This window comes from Leucopleurus acutus (genome assembly GCF_964270905.1).
Source record: "Leucopleurus acutus genome assembly, chromosome: 5".
NCBI lineage: Eukaryota > Metazoa > Chordata > Mammalia > Artiodactyla > Delphinidae > Leucopleurus > Leucopleurus acutus.
The window spans coordinates 55,021,602-55,036,287 of record NC_139147.1 but is presented as its reverse complement, the minus strand read 5'-3'; the positions used below and the strand labels follow the sequence as shown (position 1 = coordinate 55,036,287).

Here is a 14,686-nt window from a genome sequence, read left to right as displayed (position 1 = left end):
GCAAAGCTAAGGTTAAATAATTTTTCTTTATTTTTAGATGCCATATACCTGAAACGATTTTCAAATTTTAAAATACAGCAACTTGTTAAGGCATAGAAAATAGACATCATAGCAATTATATGTTCATTTTTCAATTTTCCAGAGTAACTGAAGTAAAGTGATGGACTCTGATTTGGAGAGTAGTACGACATGAAAGAAGTACACTTGTGTTTAAGCACCGTGGCCTTGATTCATTGTTTTGGAGAAGAAAACAAGAAAAGTAACTGGTTTCCATCTATGGGAAAAAGTAAATAATTGACCTTTCAATGATTGTTACAGTTAAGTTTTTATTCAAAGCATTTTTAATTTAGTTAATAAAAGAATTATGATCTGTGTTGTGTGCCCAATTGATATCCAGTTTTCTGTTGTTATTTTTATTCAATTAGGGGCAAAGTAGAGTGGGCAACTTACAAGAATGATGCCTTTCAGATCCTGGGGCCTCTTGACTCTAGGTCACCAGTTTAAATTGGTTCAAGGTGAAAATTTCCTGACACTAACCTGGTTACCCGGAGCTATCTATGAAAACTGTGGCTTCCGTCAAGCCTTAGAAAATTCAGGTTCACAGCCACTGTGGCAATTATGGTGTTAGCTGAATAATGTGTCTGCCACTTCCAGGTCAAGGGAATAACATTAAGCACAGACAGGAATTCGGTTGGGAACATCCGTGGGATGTGATACTGATGGGGATCATGGTCTTCATTCTTGGGGGTTGCCACTCACACATTGTTCCTTCGACATACAGTGTACCAGACCCTTTCCAGATTGAGGGTAATTTTACTGATGGATGTTTTCTTCTTTTCTTCACACAACCCTTTACATCCTGTCTTGTCCTTCTGTTATTTGCTTCTGCTGCTGTATGAGATGTAGCACTTTTTCTCCTCTTTGAACATGGTCCAGTGACACGGTAGCATCACTGCAGAAAGGAGCCAGACTTATTCTCAGAGAACTATGTTCACACTTTTCAGCAGAAATAGCGATGGTTGTAACATACATATTCCCTTCCTCGGATTTGAAGGCACAATCTACAGTGTTTCTTCGCTTCTTTTCTGATCTGGGGCATGAAAAACCAAGATTGAGATTTGAATTATGAGTCTTCTGCATGGCAACATAATGTGTGTCACCGTCAGGCCAACAGGCCAACCCTGAACGGGTGATTTTATTACTGTTGTATCTGTGTTGCATGATAAACACCCCTCATCTTCCTCCTGTAGTCCTGCCTCATATTCACCTTACTCTAAGATTGAAAAGTAAAACAAAACCCACGTTTCCTACCCCCATTAGAAGAAAATTAACATTCTGACAGTTGTGATCGCCTGGAGTACTTTTAGATTATTAGATTTTCTTCCCTTGTGGGTGTGTGTGTGTATGCGCTCATGTATAAGATAGGCACATGTATCTTCTGTATGGACAACAGTGGGGTACCTACAGGAGAGCAAATGTTAATTTCATGCTTTTAGTGAAAACATTTAAAAACAAAGATCTTTATTGGGTGGACTTATATTTGATGTGAATATTTGATCACTTAAAACTTTTAAAAATTCTAGGTAATTTGCCAAGCTTTCTGACTGCTCACCAATGCCCTCTAAAAATACTAGTTATTCTTCCTGTTTGTGTAATAAGACATTCATATTTGTAGTTGCATTATCAATAGTTATCTCTTAGTCCACTGAATGTTCCCACGTGCCTCTTTTATGCCAAATTACTTGTCATATTTTACGTTGGGACCAAGTGGTTTGCCCGTGGCAAACCAAAATTTATAACCTGCTGATGCCTCAGAAAAGTGAACACACTATGAAGACAGCTCTTCTTAAAGAAAAAAAAAAGTTCTTCCCTAATTGTGTTCCTGTCCAAAATATTCTCATACGTAGAGGGAGCTGTATTCCTTTATACAAATTTGTTGGCTCCCTCTGCTCTCTTTCCTTCTGAAAATATTTATATTTCACTAATATTGTTTGTTCCTTTAGAAATCAACTTTGATGAAAGGAGGGCAAAAGCAGTTGGACTTGAAAAAGATCCAAATTCCTATTCTCTATTAAGAAAAAGTCAGGTCTGAAATCTTTATAGTAAACTTTTTTATGAACCAAAGTTGAACCTTTAATATGTAGTCAGCTCTCATTGATTTGGAGTTCAGTCTTGGAACTTACCCATCCTTTGTGTTCTCTTTAACACTGCCTGTCTTTTGAGGCATTCACTGCCCTAGACAACACACAGAGGTAGCAGGAGAAACGCCAGATGAAGTCCACCCTTGCTGTTCCTCGTCAGCTTCTCTGGAAAAGGGACCCACAGCAGCAGGAACCCTCTTACTTGGGCATCGTTGGGCCAGTTCATTCTCTTTAAATTAGACTTATAATGGCAGGAAGTTTTCTGTCACACCAAATTAAAGTTGCTAACAATGTTTTGAGCATCATATATCTGTTCCCCCCATAATCTGCTTTTTCACTTAGTGATCCCAATTTTTCCATCGACTCTTCCATCCAGTTTTATTTACTGTATGTTCTCAGCATGACACCGTTTGTCATTTTGGCAACAAACCTTTCCAACCTTTTCGGCCAAATCAAATTTCTTTCTCCTTCAAAACATCCTCCCTCCCTTCCTCCCTGACTGGCTCTCCTTTGCGATCTGTGCCTATCTGTCCAGCTGCCTCTTTCATCTCTTACTTACCTTTCCTAGTACTTCACGTGTCTCTGCCTAACTTTGTTGGGTTTTTGTCTTGCCTCTTGTTCAATTAAAAAATTCCTCCGTATATAGCAGGAGGCTTTTTTTTTTCCTTCCTTTCTCTTCCTGCAGTGTTTTACATATATTAGACGCTCATTCCGTAAGTTTGATGACTGAGAGCAGGCTGTATTTAGACTTCCCCGTGTTTGTAAGAGGGTGAGCTAGCGAGTTTTCTTTTTAGACAAATTTCACATGCTCTGAAAACCTTCAAAGGTGATGATTTTTTTCACCTGGAAACCCCAGGTCCAATCTGTTAAAATTTCTGAGAATGTCAGAATGAAAATAATGGGGCTATCCCATAGTTGGGAGTATTGCTCTTTTCGAGATGCTGTAGTCAGTTTAGTAAGTGACCAACCAAATTGTGGCTTGAGTTACAATAAAGCTTAAAAAGTGGTGAGTTTATTCCTCCTTCTCATTAGTACGAATTAAGCTCTATATCACCTAGATTTCTCTTGTCCTAACATGGGTATTCAAAAACGACATCTGTGGTGTATGCGTGGAATGGCATACCCCTTTATTTACCCGTTGGTGGAAACTAGAGAAATGATTGTTGGGCAACCCTTTATCTTTTTATTGTGTGTCATTTGATGGAGCGTTTGTTTAAAAACATTAGTTTTACATGTGTCATATTTTCAAAATCACTGACTGCCATCACCCACTGGGGTCCTTTGTTAAGTCATTTTCTGTGGCTAATAAGGAGAATCCAGGTAACTTTTAAAACATGCGCAGCGAACAGGAAGTTTTCCTGTCTTTGGCTTTCGACAGCTCTTAACATTTAAGACCAGCTTTTCCATAAATTTAGCCTTTTGAAAAAAAAGAGAGCATTCGTAATAAACTTCTCTGTAAGGCAACATCAGTGGAATCTTAAAAGTGTTGTTGTCAGCGTTGGTGAGAGAGGGAAGCATTTTTGTTTCTATTAAACGGAGCATTATTTACAAAAAGCCATTGCTGAGAATTAGATCCCACACCATAGAAATATCCATTAACCATTCTAAAGAAAACTCCAGCGTTGCTATGTGCAAGATCCTCTCTTGGGGGCTTTCTCCCATAGCAATGAAAGGTGTGCTATTTGTCAGCCATTTTTTGCAGTGATTTAAAGACCAAAGTTGTTTTACAGCTGTGTTACCGTTAAAGGTTTTTTTTATATGTATTAAATCAATTTATCACTGTTTGAAGCTTTGAATATCTGCAATCTTTGCCAAGATACTTTTTTATTTAAAAAACATAACTTTGTAAATATTACCCTGTAATATTATATATACTTAATAAAACATTTTAAGCTATTTTCGTTGGGCTTCTTTCTATCGCTGCTTCAGCAGACCACAGGCGCATTACCGAGAAATTTAGTTTATCAATGTATTTTCGAGCCCATATCCTGGGTAACAATGCAAAGGATGACTTAAAATGTTAATTTATAAATTCTTTTTGAAAGTATAACAATATCCAATAAGTAAACTTTTGATCAGAGCAAAGTTTTAATGAAAACCTCTAAGCAAGTCCAATGCATTAATTTTCCCCCTGGTAGAGTGAAAACATCACTTTTCTAGTCCCGGCTGTACTACTGACTAGCAGAGGACCTCAGCAAGGCACTTACCTGCCTCTCAGTGTGCCTCCTTATCTGTAGAATGAGATAAGCCTCTTCAAGACTGAAATGTACATTGAAATGGTTCTCCACTTCAATTGGTTACCAGTTAGGACTATTTTGATTACAAATGAAAGTAAACCTAAATCGAAGAAAAGTGGGATTTATTGGCTAATATAACTGAAAATGTAGACGTACAGCTGGCTAGTGGGTCTCCAAGCAGCGTCCTCAGGATCAGCGTCTCTCCAGCTTTCAGCTTTATTCTCTCTCCTCCCTGTTGCCTTCCTTCAGAGATTGCGTGTGATGGCAGAATGACTGACCTCAATCCCAGACCCACCTTCTCCTGAGTTCAGGGAGGGTAGAGGGGAGAAAAAAAGAGTGCCTCCCCCTTTCTGAATAGTCCCATCCACCCCAGATTGCAGCTCGGTTCTCTGCCTGGGCCATGCACCTCTCGCTCAGCCACTGAGCCTGAGCATCTCTGACACCCCGACTGGGCCAGCCTGAGCCACATGTCTGTCTGGCCTGGAATGGAGTTGTGGGTTCCATCTGGGGCGGGGCTGGGGGACAGAGTGGGAGTTAACTGAAGCAAACTCGGGATTGTAGCCGGATCGAGACGGCGTTAGGTTTTAGGCACCTTCCTTGCAGGTATGTACTCGGATTCTGCATTGTATGTGTGATCGTAAACCATTTGAACGGAAAATAATATTTGGCGGCAAAGGACCGCCTCATTCCTTACCTCGTAGGCAATTCAATTTTTATGCATTTATGCGGACTTTTTTTCACTCTCAGCAGGAGTAACTAATGAAGTTCAGAAAGCATTTACTATCCTGCCTCCTGCACGGAAAGCTGTTCTGTGTAGCACAGAACTGCACTCAACCTGATTCGAACTCCCACGGAGGTGTAGGCTTCCAGATGCAACTGGATTTCATTTTTGCGCAGCAACCTTTCCAGCTCAAGGGCTCAAGTTTGACAGCTTTAGAAAATAATGGATTATGGTAACACCATCCGCGTAGGACACGATTTCACCAGTAGCTCAGAGATTTCAGCACAATTTACAGTGTTTGGGGTTAGAAGTGAGACTGTGCCGGAACTATACCCCCAGTGTTTAGTTTGAGTATTTAAGCTTCATGCTCAAGTACCCATCCATCAGATCAGAGGGAAATGAAGTGTATTTAACCCTAAGTTATGGATAATTGGATTGATTATTTAATGCCGAAGATAGCACTGCAGACTGCATAGAAGTGATCATGGATTTAATCACTAGAACTCCACTTATTCAGCAGTCATTTATTGATTTAGTCATTTGGCTGTAAGACGGCAGCTTTTCAGCTCTGTTAATAGTCACTTGTGGAAGACCAGGTATCTTTTCCCAATTTGGATGATGAGGAATGCTTGGTAAAGAGTCCAATTTGAAGAGAAAATGATTTATAGTTCTGAAAACCGCCATCTGATGTCAATCTGGAGGTCAGATAGCAGGTGAGTTTGGCAGATTTACAAACCTGCAGCTGCTGTTCTCTTACAGATGTTGTAACACCATGGCATAGTACCAGGTGCTGGGAGCCTCCTCTTAAAATACTCTTATTGGGACTTCCCTGGTGATGCAGTGGTTAAGAATCTTCCTGGGCTTCCCTGGTGGTGCAGTGGTTGAGAGTCTGCCTGCCGATGCAGGGGACACGGGTTCGTGCCCCGGTCTGGGAGGATCCCACATGCCGCGGAGCGGCTGGGCCCGTGAGCCATGGCCGCTGAGCCTGCGCGCCCGGAGCCTGTGCTCCGCAACGGGAGAGGCCACAACAGTGAGAGGCCCGCGTACCGCAAAAAAAAAAAAAAAAAAAAAAAAAAAGAATCTTCCTGCCAGTGCAGGGGACAAGGGTTCGAGCCCTGGTCCAGGAAGATCCCACATGCCGCGGAGCAACTAAGCCCGTGCGCCACAACTCCTGAGCCTGCACTCTACAGCCCGCGAGCCACAACTACTGAGCCCGTGCGCCACCACTACTGAAGCCCACACCCCCTAGAGCCCGTGCTCCGCAACAAGAGAAGCCACCGGAATGAGAAGCCCACGCACTGCAGCAAAGCGTAGCCCCCCTCACCGCAACTAGAGAAAGCCCGCACGCAGCAACAAAGACCCAACACAGCCAAAAATAAATAAATTTATTTTTAAAAAATACTCTTATTTAATCATAGACCTGCCTTCCAAAAAAGACAACTATCATATGCTTCCTGATTTTCTTTGCATTGCCTGAAAAATTCCTCAAGGTTAAACTGACAACATAATATCTGGTGGACTTCCATTCTAAACAAATGGATTGTTTGCAAAGTTTAAGCATATTTGTTTAAAACATGGATTTTATCTTCCATGGAAGCGCTCTACTTATTCATTTTAAAAATAAACGGTAATTAATTCTTCAGGTCAGTCCATAAAGACTTTCTGAGTCATTTTTATTAAAAGCATTGTTTGTTGGGGGGTGGGGGCGGGGTACTGTGGTTAGGCTGCATTATGGGTGAAGTGAATTTTGTGTACATACCAATCATTGTGTAGATTCTGCGGGGAAATTTTTCTCTCGTGCTCTCATGTTGAGGGCAAGTGGAAAGTATTGGAACCTTTGCTTTCCCCACTGCTATGCCTCTTTCCCAGCAGTTGTAGGAATAGCTGCTGCACCGCCTCAGGCGCGAGCACTGGGCTGGAACAACTCCAACTGCACCTCCCAGGTAGCTTATTCTAGGGATGCTGCTCGCCTTCTGGGGAGTTTACACCCCCAGCTCAACCAGATATTTTTTTAATGTAATGTTTGTAAGTCTCCTTGTAAGTCAGAGGATGCATATATTTGGTTACCCCAAGAAACCTTTCTTTATTGCAATGTTACCAGTTGTTCAATTCTCAGAGTTGAATTGGTAGGCATATATGTTGGATTTTTAAAACTTTAGCCTGAATTCAATAGAACCCATGTCTCCTCATATCTTTAGCTATATGTCTAGCTATAAACAGGGAGTGATTCTGGTAACAACTATTACTAAGTGGAACAGAAAATATTTCCCTGGGTCCTATGCAGGAATATATTTGAAAGCATCAACAAGTATCAGTTCTCACTCCCATTCAAAGAAAGTTGTTAGAAAATTATAGAATCTTTCTTTAAGCTTTAAGCTGATGGACGGATTGTGGGGCATTTAGTAATTGCCTTAAAATAATTGTGCTCGAAATTATACAAAACAATTTTTTCAGAAGCTCAAGTTTAGTAAAATTAAATGCTCTTGCATTAATTTTATATCTCTGAAAAAGTATTCGATACAGTCTCCCGGAAAATATTTGGCTAAAGCGTTTGGCTGGAATAGTCACCAAATATCATTTTGGGGCCTTCTGGCTAGAATCATTTTCTTGATTGTGTGAATAGACTAGGCTTAGTAGAGACCAGTCAGCTCTTTGCCTCGCTCCTCAAAGGAACTGGGATTCTCCAAAGAGTCATAATATCAAGTGATAGGAAGGTCTCGGAACAGATTTTTCCTGAGCGACTGGGTCCCCTGAGAGGCCACTCAATTTCTTTAACAGACGTTAATGAGACCAGCGATCCCCACCTGAGCCAGTTACTTATTTATGTGACTCCTCTAGCCCCTCAAAGGATTTAAAGTGCCCCATTTGGGTCAGGTATGCTTACACAGAGAAAAGCTGCTTTCCAGGATCACAACCACTTGAGCGCCTGTCACAGATAGGCGTGGGAGTGGAGGAGAGCAGGGCAACCGCTGGGTCTAGACAGCAACACCTTGCCTCTAACCCTCTTGCTCAAAGCGACTTCACGCGGAGGCCAAGAGATAAATTTATTCATATAAAGCCCAGTTTTATATTTTTCCCTGAGAAGCAAAGCCATAATTTTCACTATATGTAGAAAACAAATTTATATTAAAAACAAAAACAAAAATACCCAAGTCAATAACATTCTAAGAGCCTGGATGCTGTCCAAGTGAACCTGGCAATGACACAGGTGCCGATGGAAACATTTTACGAGGCTACCTTCTCTGGTCCTCCTGGGGATCTTTAGTCTTCAAATTGGCGATAAAAATAAGGTTTGATCTCTCAAGATGAGGAGAGAGACAGCAGCATGTATTCTTCAAAAGACTCAAATAGATAATAGATTTTTTTTTTAAAGCTGTGGCTGAGTGTAACTTATAGTTTCAAAGGGCTTTTTTTTTTAATGATATCTTTGCAAGCAATAGTAAAGAAATCTAGAACCCCCTGGGGTGACGGTTAGAGTCCTGTCAGGGATTTAGATCTAATTATTAGCCTGAAAGTAAAGAAGAGAAAGAACCGGCTAAGTGTCAGCCTGGAAAATAATAATAGCTGGTGGTGTTCAGCAGCCTAGTCATTAGTGCCTTAAAGGATAGTTCAGCAAATTTATTCTTACCCTGGAAAGAAGGCCACAGAGGTTTCAGTGTTTTCTGACAATAGTTCCTTTTTCTGTGGAGTAGAGATGCTGCCTATGCTTCTAGATTTCATCTCTTCTGAGGACCTGGTAAACCTTGGAGCCGGCTCCCCAAGCAGGAACTTAGAGGAGCGGCAACACGCACAGAGTCAGAGCGCCCACGCCCTGCGCTTCACCAGCTGCGTGACCCTGTGCAAGTAACTTAACTTCTCTGGGCCTCTGTGTCTTTGTTTTACAAATGAAGCTGACGAAAGATAATGCATGTGAAGTACTTAGCACAGTACCTGGCCCAAGATAAGCACTCAGGAACTGTCAACTATTTCTCTTTTTCCTCTTCTTATTAAACTTTTGCCCAGAAGGAAAAAACTTAGCATGATAGTCTAGAGATGAACATAACATATGCTGGAATTTGGATTTACCTATGTTGGGTTATTACCGAAAAAGCAAATCAAACATAAACTGAATTGGTGTATAAACTAATGCAATTGCTGCTACACTGCAGACCTGATTCCTCCAAGCACAGCGTTCTGTTAGGACACCTTCTGGTTCCCTCAGTGAAACAAGAGGGCAGGAGGTGACATTAGAGAAAGGCAACGGATGAGTGGATTTGCCCTTTCCTGGAATGGAAGACGGGAGCTTGTCCTCATAGCACATGGAGTCTTTGGAACCCGCTTCTCCTGCCAGCAATACTCAAGTCACCCATTTACTCATTCATGTCAGGGGCTGATGCTCGAGGCTCTAAAAACGTGTTAAGAGCAGGCCCTCTAATCACTGTAGATAGAATTTGATGGAGAATGTAGAGCCTTTAGGCTAATAACTAGCAGAGACTAAATCCAAGTACACAGGAGTGAAAGTTGATGTTGAAAATACTGAGTCCTGGTAAATATTCTTTCACCGATGCAAGTATTTCAGTGGGAAGTTTTGATCAGGCTTAGGTTATATGTAATCAGCTCACTCTCTTCTCTAAAATGATTAGAGTCTCTGCTCCACCAGTGCTCCTGGGTGTCTATAGAAAGCAAAACAGGCAGCTGGAGACGTGCTGTGAATTGGAAGTGGCTTCTATTTATTCCTTCTCCACCTACTCGTACGGCCACGGGTGATGCCCAGTTCAAGGGGGAATCAGAAGCCAAGTGGGGCCGCTTGGCTGAAGTCCTCTGAGTGGAGTGCAGAACCTGCTTCAGAGAGCGCTTGATTAAAGGCCCCCGATTCATTTGAAGGATTAGTTTTCTATTAAGCCTTGGACGCTTAGACTATTATATACTTTCCACAGAGAGGGAATCTGAACTATTCTCATATGTCATGTTTCAACTCCTGACTCTTGGCCAGAGGTGTGTAGTGAATCAATATGTCACAGTCCATTAAGGTATGTTGCTGTTTATGTTTGTTGGGGGTTTAGAGATGCAATAACTATGCAGGAGTCTTTTCTTAGTCTGTCATCTGTCTCTGAGGGAACAAAAAGGAATGCAGAAAGCCGATCACAGAACCATAATTATATCAAAAAGGGGGCACTTGTGTCCTTCATTAGGAACATTTCCATTCCGTGCTTCCCAATGAAGAATCTTTTATAGACACCTCCCTCTCATTTCTTCTTCCAAACCAATTCCTCAATTCCTTCCACCCAGAATTACAGTATACTGTGAGTCATGACATTATTGATGAGTGTTCAGTAGGAAGGATGTTCTGAGCAGTGAAAAATATAAAAATAATTGGTTCTACGCTGGAATTAATGGTGAAACCAGGAAGATAAACACAGAACAATTAACTGCATCCAAGCAAGATTAACAAGAGTATTGCTCTATGGAAAGAAAAAAAAATCAACAGCATTAATGAAAATTAAGCAATATCTTAGTGGAACTAGTAAATAAATAAATATATCTATATGTTTAATTAAAAGCAAGACTCAATTATGTCTCATTTCTTACTGAGCTGCTTAAATCAAGAAAGTCTAATGTTAAATGAGAAAATCAACTCAGGATACCTTTTCATCTGCATTTAATTAAGACTTCTGTGTCTCAGACAAGCTTTTGAGACAGGTAGTAACAAGCGTGTACTTAGGAGTCTCGTGAACTCCCCTCACCTTCCAGTTCACAGGTCTCTAGATTTCCAGTTTGGGTACAGAAATCTCCTAAGTATTGTGACTGTAAAGCTACTTCCTCTATAACCTTCGTTTTGTGATTCTGATGAAAAGATACCATATCAAACTAATATAAGCAAAGTCTGTACTATAGCTAGAATTATTGGTATGTTCTTTTCTCTAGTAATAAAAGCAACACAGAAATGGTCAGCAAAGTATTTACTTGAGGTTCTGCTTCAATTCAACTCAATTTCCTGGAATGTTCTAGGTATCGCAGTAAGCATTAAAGATCAGATTTGGGGAAGAAGACAGATTTGGGAGGTTGTCCCCATCTGCGTTGTCTAAACGCTTCTCCATATTCTTCTAAGTTGTTTTCTCTCCACCTGCTAAGAACCCAAGGTGAAGTTAAGTTACTCCTCTTTGCTGAGTTTAGTGACTGTCTGCTCTTAGGTGATGGGGTTGGGATAGGGGCAGAAGGTCCTTTCCCCAGAGGTGCCTGAAGAGGGAGTGCCCTGAAGATTCCAGTGGGACCTGTTGGCGTGCGCGCGGAGGAGGACGTAACCGAGTCTGGCCCTTGGGCTGCACGTGTGACCCTTTCTAAATCATTCGGTGCTTCATGTCCCCTCACTTGACAGGAATATCGCCAGGACTGGTGAAAAGGCAAGTGAGATAACTGTCAAATACCTCAAAATCCTTGTAAGAAAGATGCTGTGGTATAAATCAAAGTCATTTCTTATTTCACTATTTATTATGCAAATCTCTTCCTTTTCTTCTTCATCTCGCAAGGTCTTTTTTCATCTTTCATGAATGCCATCACTCACTGGCTTCCACCCAGGGAAATAACATTATCGGCAACTATTTATCAAGCCAGGCACTGTGCAAAAGCCTAAGAAAGTAGCCGGGATTAGACAGACAGTCCCTCCAGGGTGGGGTATATATTTAGTAAGTTTCTCGCTTTCTCTGACCCTTGATCCCCTCATTTGTAACATAGGAAAAAAAGTTTTTAAAATAGATATCACACCTTCAAGAAATATTTTGAGAACTACATGAGACGAGGTATGGAAGTGTCTAGTGTCATATAACTAGGAGTTTAATAATGTTACTTCCCCACCCCCATCATAAGCAGGAAAAGGAAAAAAAAAACTAAATTCACACATTTCCCCATTTCGTAACAATTTTTTTAATAGGTTGTTGTTGGAAAGAAAGTTGAAGCTCTTGATTTTTTTAAAAGAATGCATCATTTAGGATGAAATAGCAGATCACAGGTTAGAAATCACAGGACCAGCAATCTTCAAGTCACTCTTTCCCTCCCAGGATACATTCCATCGGGGGAAACAAATCCTTCGGCCGAGTGAGAAGTGTGTGGATTTGAATCTCAAGCAAGTGGAGCCCTCTGAGCGGGGGTGGGGGGAGCGAGAGGCCTTGGGAGATGTGGAGCCCGAGTCTTCACAGAGCCCGAGCTCGCCTCCCTTGTGGTCCTGGGGGAGCAGCTCTGTGAGCTAGTGAGACCAGTGGGTGAAACACCTCTGCCAGGGCTGCCTGCAGGTCGAATTTGCCTTTCAGGACCTAACAGGCTCCACGGGCGTGGGTGCCCACGGACCCTGGCGACAAAATAAGCAAGAATCCTTTTTTGGATGGATCTCAGGTGAATTCTGCTCACTTTCAGGAGAGAGTATTCCAAATTTTCCCCCTCCTCAGTTTCCCTCTGGCCTTCCCCACTTTTCCCAGCCTCAGCTCTGAAGTTCACCATTTATGCAGCGCCAATGCCCAATAACCTCCAGAGAAGGTCTGGAGGGGTGAGCGTACCCAGTGCGGGCAGGGGCAGTGCACGACAGTAAACAGTGCTGGGCATTGAGACAGGAGGCCTAGGATCTCATCCCTTGGCTGTCTGTCATGCATGAGATGTGGACCCCAGGGAGGTGGCGGGAGATTTCTGCATCTCTGCTTCTTTATGTGTAAAGTGAGGGGCTTGACCTCGATGCCCGAAGGGCTCACCCTAGCGCTACTGGTCTGTCATCTCTCCAAGAAAGTCAGTGAGGACAGCTGGACAGTGTTTCTTCTTTAATATCACCCCAGGAGAGGTCAGGAGGTGGCCCACAGAAGAGGCCAGCATCTCGGGGCGATAGAAAGACCCCAGGAAAGAAATTCTGCTGAGTAAAGGAGATTGCACCACTGTCCAGCCTGCACCAGCCTCCTGGCATCCCCTAAGGACACAAGGCCCAAGTCAAGGTCAAAGACATAGCTCCCCTGGTCACTGAGGTTTCCAAAGCCTCCCAACGTCCCAGCTTCTTGAGGAAGGACACGTGGAATGTTAAATTTGGAATAATTTAGCAAGAACACTTCAAGATTCAAGTACTAGGCAGAAGGTGGGATACAAATGGGCCACAGGCAGGTAGGTTTTATTTGGTGTACACAAAGTTTTAAACCACATTTGCACTATTAAAAGAAAAGGAGAAAAAACAAAACAGCAAAACCAGGAGGTTCTACATTTTTTAAAAATCTGGATTTCCAGCATTTGTTAATAAACACAGTAGAAGATCTGGCCATACTGGTCCCCATGCCCACCCCCCAGGGAGGGGCTGTTGTTGCACAGTCTCCCGAGTTTCCACAGCTCCTTCCGCAGGTGCAACTTGAGCCTGTAGTTTAGTATTGTGCTTGGAGTTGTGAAATAATTTTTCTGTGATCATGAATCCACGAAAAATGAGAAAACAAAACACATATCCGGAGGACCACTTGTTTTACCAGCAAGTAGAGAAAGCATCATTGTGGACGTGAGGGTTGTGGTTAATGTTTACTATGCAAACCCCCAGCATGCTCCATCCATTTACGATACCTGCCTGACTCTCAAAGCCATTTGACCTCCTGTCTTCTCCCTGGAAAACTTGGGGGATAGGAATCTGCAGATAGTCTGCAACTTTGGTGCAGCCCTTCCTCCTCCAGAGGTGCGCAAGGTCAAGGTGGGGGGGCTTGGCACCTAACCTTGGCAGGAGTCTTGTTATCTTTAGCCCTTGATCCCTCATCTGCAGCAAACAACAGATCTCATCCATCAGGCTTTGGGCAGGTAGGAATTTGGGAAATTAACTTTTATTTTGTTTGCTTGGTATTGACAACATGGCTTTCTATTATGATTTTCTCTGTCTTTGACCCAGATGAGGAAATTCAGGCTCAGGTAGGTAAGTTACATACCCCAAGGACAGAATCCCAGTGTCAGCTGGTCTAGAAAGGGGGCTGGGAAGGGAACCTTTCCTTGCTCTTTCCCTGGGGACAGCGAGGTGCCCTTCCAGCACAACCCTTCCTTGTTCTCCCAGTTCAAATTCAACATGGGCGCACACATATTGTAAGGTTGTGAGCCGGCCAGCTTCTCCCAGCCTCTCCTGGTGCCACCCTCATCTAGCAGATGGGGCGGTGCCGGGAGAGGAGCCAGCTGGTGTCTGCACGCTGTGGACCTGCTGCCCGTGGGATGGTCCCTGCCAGCCACCGCCGCCTGATACTGGTGGCGAAGAGCCAGGTGCTGGAGCCTTCCGCAGGCATGGACAAGGACGGGCCACAAGCTCTCTCAGTTTTCTACATAGGGCTGCTCAGTGCTGCCTGGATCCCAGCCAGGAGAGCATTGGGAAGTGGGTAAACGCTCTTCCCAGCTCTGAAATGCAACTGAGACCAGAAGCAAGATCAGTACCGTCATGACGCATGGAGGGTATATAAACACCCTAGCAAAAGAGCAACCCGGCAGCATTGGTGTTGACAGGGCAAAATTACAGCCCCAGCTGTGGATTCCCGGGTGGCCTCTCTTCAGTTACAATCACCCGCTCAATCCCCGTCTGGTGAGCGCCTACTCTGTGCTAGGTACCCAGACAATACACAGTTTCT

The 14,686-nt window shown here is 42.9% G+C and overlaps 1 protein-coding gene across 3 annotated transcripts in view; it reads left to right on the top strand.

Moving 5' to 3' along the window:
- Positions 1-3,953, top strand: part of CD47 (CD47 molecule) — a 53,797-nt gene extending 49,844 nt beyond the window's left edge. For all 3 annotated transcript variants that reach the window (XM_082839838.1, XM_082839837.1, XM_082839839.1), the window contains one exon: positions 143-3,953. In XM_082839838.1, the coding sequence (XP_082695964.1) occupies positions 143-151 (9 nt within the window). In that variant the 3' untranslated portion in view covers positions 152-3,953. The remainder of the gene's footprint in view (positions 1-142) is intronic.
- The last annotated feature ends 10,733 nt before the right edge of the window (positions 3,954-14,686 follow it).